Here is a 7,500-nt window from a genome sequence, read left to right as displayed (position 1 = left end):
GCCTTACTTTCACCTCTGAAAAAGACACAGACCTGATCCCTCTCCTCCCTTTCTGTGTCCCCAGGATAGTGAACTATGAAATGGGAAAAGGAACGTCCAAGGCCCGCTCCCTCTGGAGGCTGGAGCCCCTCAGGATTGGGTGAGCTCTCCCCCATCGAACCCACCTCCACTCTGACCCTAACCTCACTCCCACCTCACCCTCTCTCACTTATCCATTTCACAGATACTGTCTGTCCTTCACTGCATTCACTCACTTTCAGACACACTTCGGAATCCACTATCTAGAACCTTAAAGGTTTCTTTGGCTGGCCCCATAGGAGAACCCTTTGAAGAGCCCCTTGTGGTTTGGCTTTGGTTGAGAACATAGACACCCAATACACTTTCAGACACCCTCAAGTCAATGGCACTTTCCATGAACCACCTGGTTGTATATGACGTGTAATGCATTATGGAAGTAATTATAATGTCTTCTACCTTTATTTCACCAATAGAATCTCAAGTAGTCTCAAGTCAAGTATTATCAGAATGGCGCTGCAATGTATAGCTGCCGTTTTACGTTTTACTGGCTCCTGACCAATTTTATATACATGTGTGTATACAACACACGGGGATGAAACCCAGAACAAACATGTATACAACACACGGGGATGAAACCCAGAACAAAAGAGCGAGGTTAAACCTCTAATAAATACACGGGACGAGACACAAAACAAGAATACACGGGATGAGACCCGTAATAACAAGACACGGGATGAGACCCGTAATAACAAGACACGGCATGAGACCCGTAATAACAAGACACGGGATGAAACCCGTAATAACAAGACACGGGATGAGACCCATAATAACAATAGACAGGACGAGATCCGTAATAACAAGACACGGGATGAGACCCGTAATAACAAGACACGGGATGAGACCCGTAATTACAAGACACGGGATGAGACCCGTAATAACAATAGACAGGACGAGATCCATGAGCAGCAGTACCAGGGGGATGCGTGACAGTACGCCCCCCCCCCCCCCCCCCCCCCCCCCTCCGGACACGGAACAGCAGGACGACACTGGCCTCGAGAACGACCACAGGAACGTGGTGCTGGTCGGTCAAGGCCAGTTGCAGCTGCCGAAGTTTCGTCGTCATCAGACTGGCCAGTTGCAGCTGTCGACGTTGCAGGGGCGTCGTACGGGCCAGTTGCAGCTGCCGAAGTTGAGGTGGTGTTGAACGGGCCAGTTGCAGCTGCTGAAGTTGTGGTGACATTGGACGGGCCAGTTGCAGCTGCCGAAGTTGTGGTGGTGTTGGACGGGCCAGTTGCAGCTGCCGAAGTTGTGGTGACATTGGACGGGCCAGTTGCAGCTGCCGAAGTTGTGGTGGTGTTGGACGGGCCAGTTGCAGCTGCCGAAGTTGTGGTGACGTTGGACGGGCCAGTTGCAGCTGCCGAAGTTGTGGTGACGTTGGACGGGCCAGTTGCAGCTGCCGAAGTTGTGGTGACGTTGGACGGGCCAGTTGTGGTGGCGTTGGACGGGCCAGTTGTGGTGACGTTGGACGGGCCAGTTGCAGCTGTCTCCATTTAGTGTTGGTTATTCTGTCACATTGTATAAATGATTGGAGACAGCCGTTCCATGGATTCTAACCGTCAACTAATCATAAATCCCTTGACTAGGTGAATCAGGTAAGCTAGTTCAGGGTCTATAACAACACTTTAAAGATATGGATGTCCCCGAGGAGGTTTGAAAACCAGTGTACTAAGATATTTTGAAACAGTGGAAGTGCTTCATCGTAGAAGGATGCTGAAATGCCTGAGACTGTATGCTGTATGTCTCCTGTCCCAAAAATACATCTGACGTACATCTCTCCCAAAAATTCATCTCACACGTTAAGATAAGATAGCACTTTATTTATCCCCCAAAGGGCATCACCCAATACATACAACACCAATAAATACCCAATAAAACTCACAAAAATAAAATAAAAAAACACACAAAAACTGCACATCATCAATGAATATTAAAAACTAAGTTGACATGGTGGTTCCCCTATTTTTAATTGGGAACGGGTTAGAGCGATTACTGTAGCATTTAGATTGACATCTCTCTGGGTTCCTCCCCTCTATGTGATTGGTCAGCTGGAGCGGCAGCCACATTCGCTATGGGCAGGCGTTCCGTCTGCGTCACCTGTCTACCGGTCACTACCTGGCGCTGACCGAAGAGCAGGGTCTGGTCCTACAGGAGAGAGAGAAGTCCGATACCAAGTCCACTGCTTTCTGCTTCAGGGCTACCAAGGTTTGTCTGAATATATGGATGCTATAGATACTATATACATGTATATACTGTATATATAGCATGTATATACTATACTAGTATATTGTATATATAATATGTATATACTATACTAGTATACTGTATATATAGTATGTATATAATATACTAGTATACTGTATATATAGTATGAATATAATATACTAGTATACTGTATATATAGTATGTATATAATATACTAGTATACTGTATATATAGTATGTATATAATATACTAGTATACTGTATATATAGTATGTATATAATATACTAGTATACTGTATATAGTATGAATATAATATACTAGTATATTGTATATAGTATGTATATAATATACTAGTATACTGTATATGTATTATGTATATAATACACTAGTATACTGTATATATAGTATGTATATAATATACTAGTATACTGTATATATAGTATGTATATAATATACTAGTATACTGTATATATAGTATGTATATAATATACTAGTATACTGTATATATAGTATGAATATAATATACTAGTATATTGTATATAGTATGTATATAATATACTAGTATACTGTATATGTATTATGTATATAATATACTAGTATACTGTATATATAGTATGTATATAATATACTAGTATACTGTATATATAGTATGTATATAATATACTAGTATACTGAATATATAGTATGAATATAATATACTAGTATACTGTATATATAGTATGTATACCATATACTAGTATACTGTGCATATATAGTATGAATATAATATACTAGTATACTGTATATATAGTATGTATATAATATACTAGCATACTAAATATATAGTATGAATATAATATACTAGTATATTGTATTTATATATGTATATAATATACTAGTATACTGTATATATAGTATGTATATAATATACTAGTATACTGTATATATAGTATGTATATAATGTGCTAGTATACTGTATATATAGTATATACACAATATACTAGTATATTATATTCATACTATATATTCAGTATACTAGTATATTATATACATACTATATATACAGTATACTAGTATATTATATTCATACTATATATTCAGTATACTAGTATATTATATTCATACTATATATTCAGTATACTAGTGTATTATATTCATACTATATATTCATTATACTATTCATACATTATCTTGCCATGTACATTTTTAACATTTCCTCACATGAAGGTGTATTGGAGAATTGATGTTTATAGAAATGTCTGAGAAAGGTCAAAGCACACTAAGACCCACCTATATTTTAAAGAGTACGTTCTGTACAATTTGACTTGTTAAAAGTCATTCTTGTAGCCCTACAGTACTACCAGCAGTTACATTCTAGCCCAGAACTCAAGTCACACTGTCAATACAACACAACCAAGTCACACTGTCAACACAACACAACCAAGTCACACTGTCAATACAACCAAGTCACACTGTCAATACAACACAACCAAGTCACACTGTCAATACAACACAACCAAGTCACACTGTCAATACAACACAACCAAGTCACACTGTCAATACAACACAACCAAGTCACACTGTCAATACAACACAACCAAGTCACACTGTCAATACAACACAACCAAGTCACACTGTCAATACAACACAACCAAGTCACACTGTCAATACAACACAACCAAGTCACACTGTCAATACAACACAACCAAGTCACACTGTCAATACAACACAACCAAGTCACACTGTCAATACAACACAACCAAGTCACACTGTCAACACAACACAACCAAGTCACACTGTCAACACAACACAACCAAGTCACACCGTCAATACAACACAACCAAGTCACACTGTCAATACAACACAACCAAGTCACACTGTCAATACAACCAAGTCACACTGTCAATACAACACAACCAAGTCACACTGTCAATACAACACAACCAAGTCACACTGTCAACACAACAGAACCAAGTCACACCGTCAACACAACACAACCAAGTCACACTGTCAATACAACACAACCAAGTCACACTGTCAATACAACACAACCAAGTCACACTGTCAACACAACACAACCAAGTCACACTGTCAATACAATACAACACAACCAAGTCACACCGTCAACACAACACAAACAAGTCACACTGTCAACACAACACAACCAAGTCACACTGTCAACACAACAGAACCAAGTCACACCGTCAACACAACACAACCAAGTCACACTGTCAATACAACACAACCAAGTCACACTGTCAATACAACCAAGTCACACTGTCAATACAACACAACCAAGTCACACTGTCAATACAACACAACCAAGTCACACCGTCAATACAACACAACCAAGTCACACTGTCAATACAACACAACCAAGTCACACTGTCAATACAACACAACACAACCAAGTCACACTGTCAATACAACACAACCAAGTCACACTGTCAACACAACACAACCAAGTCACACTGTCAACACAACAGAACCAAGTCACACCGTCAACACAACACAACCAAGTCACACTGTCAATACAACACAACCAAGTCACACTGTCAATACAACACAACCAAGTCACACTGTCAACACAACACAACCAAGTCACACTGTCAATACAATACAACACAATCAAGTCACACTGTCAACACAACACAACCAAGTCACACTGTCAACACAACAGAACCAAGTCACACCGTCAACACAACACAACCAAGTCACACTGTCAATACAACACAACCAAGTCACACTGTCAACACAACAGAACCAAGTCACACTGTCAACACAACACAACCAAGTCACACCGTCAATACAACACAACCAAGTCACACTGTCAATACAACACAACCAAGACACACTGTCAATACAACACAACCAAGTCACACTGTCAACACAACACAACCAAGTCACACTGTCAATACAACACAACCAAGTCACACTGTCAATACAACACAACCAAGTCACACTGTCAATACAACACAACCAAGTCACACTGTCAATACAACACAACCAAGTCACACCGTCAATACAACACAACCAAGTCACACCGTCAACACAACACAACGAAGTCACACTGTCAACACAACACAACCAAGTCACACTGTCAATACAACACAACCAAGTCACACTGTCAACACAACACAACGAAGTCACACTGTCAATACAACACAACCAAGTCACACTGTCAATACAACACAACCAAGTCACACTGTCAACACAACACAACGAAGTCACACTGTCAACACAACACAACCAAGTCACACTGTCAATACAACACAACCAAGTCACACTGTCAATACAACACAACCAAGTCACACCGTCAATACAACACAACCAAGTCACACTGTCAATACAACACAACCAAGTCACACTGTCAACACAATACAACCAAGTCACACTGTCAATACAACACAACCAAGTCACACTGTCAATACAACACAACCAAGTCACACTGTCAATACAACACAACCAAGTCACACTGTCAATACAACACAACCAAGTCACACTGTCAATACAACACAACCAAGTCACACTGTCAATACAACACAACCAAGTCACACTGTCAATACAACACAACCAAGTCACACCATCAATACAACACAACCAAGTCACACTGTCAACACAACACAACCAAGTCACACTGTCAATACAACACAACCAAGTCACACTGTCAATACAACACAACCAAGTCACACTGTCAATACAACACAACCAAGTCACACCATCAATACAACACAACCAAGTCACACTGTCAACACAACACAACCAAGTCACACTGTCAATACAACACAACCAAGTCACACTGTCAATACAACACAACCAAGTCACACCATCAATACAACACAACCAAGTCACACTGTCAATACAACACAACCAAGTCACACCATCAATACAACACAACCAAGTCACACTGTCAATACAACACAACCAAGTCACACCATCAATACAACACAACCAAGTCACACTGTCAATACAACACAACCAAGTCACACTGTCAACACAACACAACCAAGTCACACTGTCAATACAACACAACCAAGTCACACTGTCAATACAACACAACCAAGTCACACTGTCAGTACAACACAACCAAGTCACACCGTCAATACAACACAACCAAGTCACACCATCAATACAATACAACCAAGTCACACTGTCAATACAACACAACCAAGTCACACTGTCAATACAACACAACCAAGTCACACTGTCAATACAACACAACCAAGTCACACCATCAATACAACACAACCAAGTCACACTGTCAATACAACACAACTAAGTCACACTGTCAATACAACACAACCAAGTCACACTGTCAACACAACACAACCAAGTCACACTGTCAATACAACACAACCAAGTCACACTGTCAACACAACACAACCAAGTCACACTGTCAATACAACACAACCAAGTCACACCGTCAATACAACACAACCAAGTCACACCATCAATACAACACAACCAAGTCACACTGTCAATACAACACAACCAAGTCACACTGTCAATACAACACAACCAAGTCACACTGTCAATACAACACAACCAAGTCACACTGTCAATACAACACAACCAAGTCACACCATCAATACAACACAACCAAGTCACACTGTCAACACAACACAACCAAGTCACACTGTCAACACAACACAACCAAGTCACACTGTCAATACAACACAACCAAGTCACACTGTCAACACAACACAACCAAGTCACACTGTCAATACAACACAACCAAGTCACACTGTCAACACAACACAACACAACCAAGTCACACTGTCAATACAACACAACCAAGTCACACCATCAATACAATACAACCAAGTCACACTGTCAATACAACACAACCAAGTCACACTGTCTATACAACACAACCAAGTCACACCATCAATACAATACAACCAAGTCACACTGTCAACACAACACAACCAAGTCACACCATCAATACAATACAACCAAGTCACACTGTCAATACAACACAACCAAGTCACACTGTCAATACAACACAACCAAGTCACACCATCAATACAACACAACCAAGTCACACTGTCAATACAACACAACCAAGTCACACTGTCAATACAACACAACCAAGTCACACTGTCAACACAACACAACCAAGTCACACTGTCAATACAACACAACCAAGTCACACTGTCAACACAACACAACCAAGTCACACTGTCAATACAACACAACCAAGTCACACTGTCAACACAACACAACCAAGTCACACTGTCA

At 40.2% G+C, this 7,500-nt stretch overlaps 1 protein-coding gene across 9 annotated transcripts in view; it reads left to right on the top strand.

The window, feature by feature from the left end:
* LOC110529177 (ryanodine receptor 3) overlaps positions 1 to 7,500 on the top strand; it is a 245,343-nt gene that overhangs the window by 60,584 nt on the left and 177,259 nt on the right. For all 9 annotated transcript variants that reach the window (XM_036984659.1, XM_036984663.1, XM_036984662.1 and 6 more), the window contains 2 exons: positions 65 to 139; positions 2,124 to 2,280. In XM_036984659.1, the coding sequence (XP_036840554.1) occupies positions 65 to 139; positions 2,124 to 2,280 (232 nt within the window). The remainder of the gene's footprint in view (positions 1 to 64; positions 140 to 2,123; positions 2,281 to 7,500) is intronic.

This window comes from Oncorhynchus mykiss, chromosome 8 (genome assembly GCF_013265735.2).
Source record: "Oncorhynchus mykiss isolate Arlee chromosome 8, USDA_OmykA_1.1, whole genome shotgun sequence".
Lineage (NCBI taxonomy): Eukaryota > Metazoa > Chordata > Actinopteri > Salmoniformes > Salmonidae > Oncorhynchus > Oncorhynchus mykiss.
Note: the sequence above shows the minus strand (reverse complement) of the source record. Positions and strands in the feature narration are given on the sequence as shown.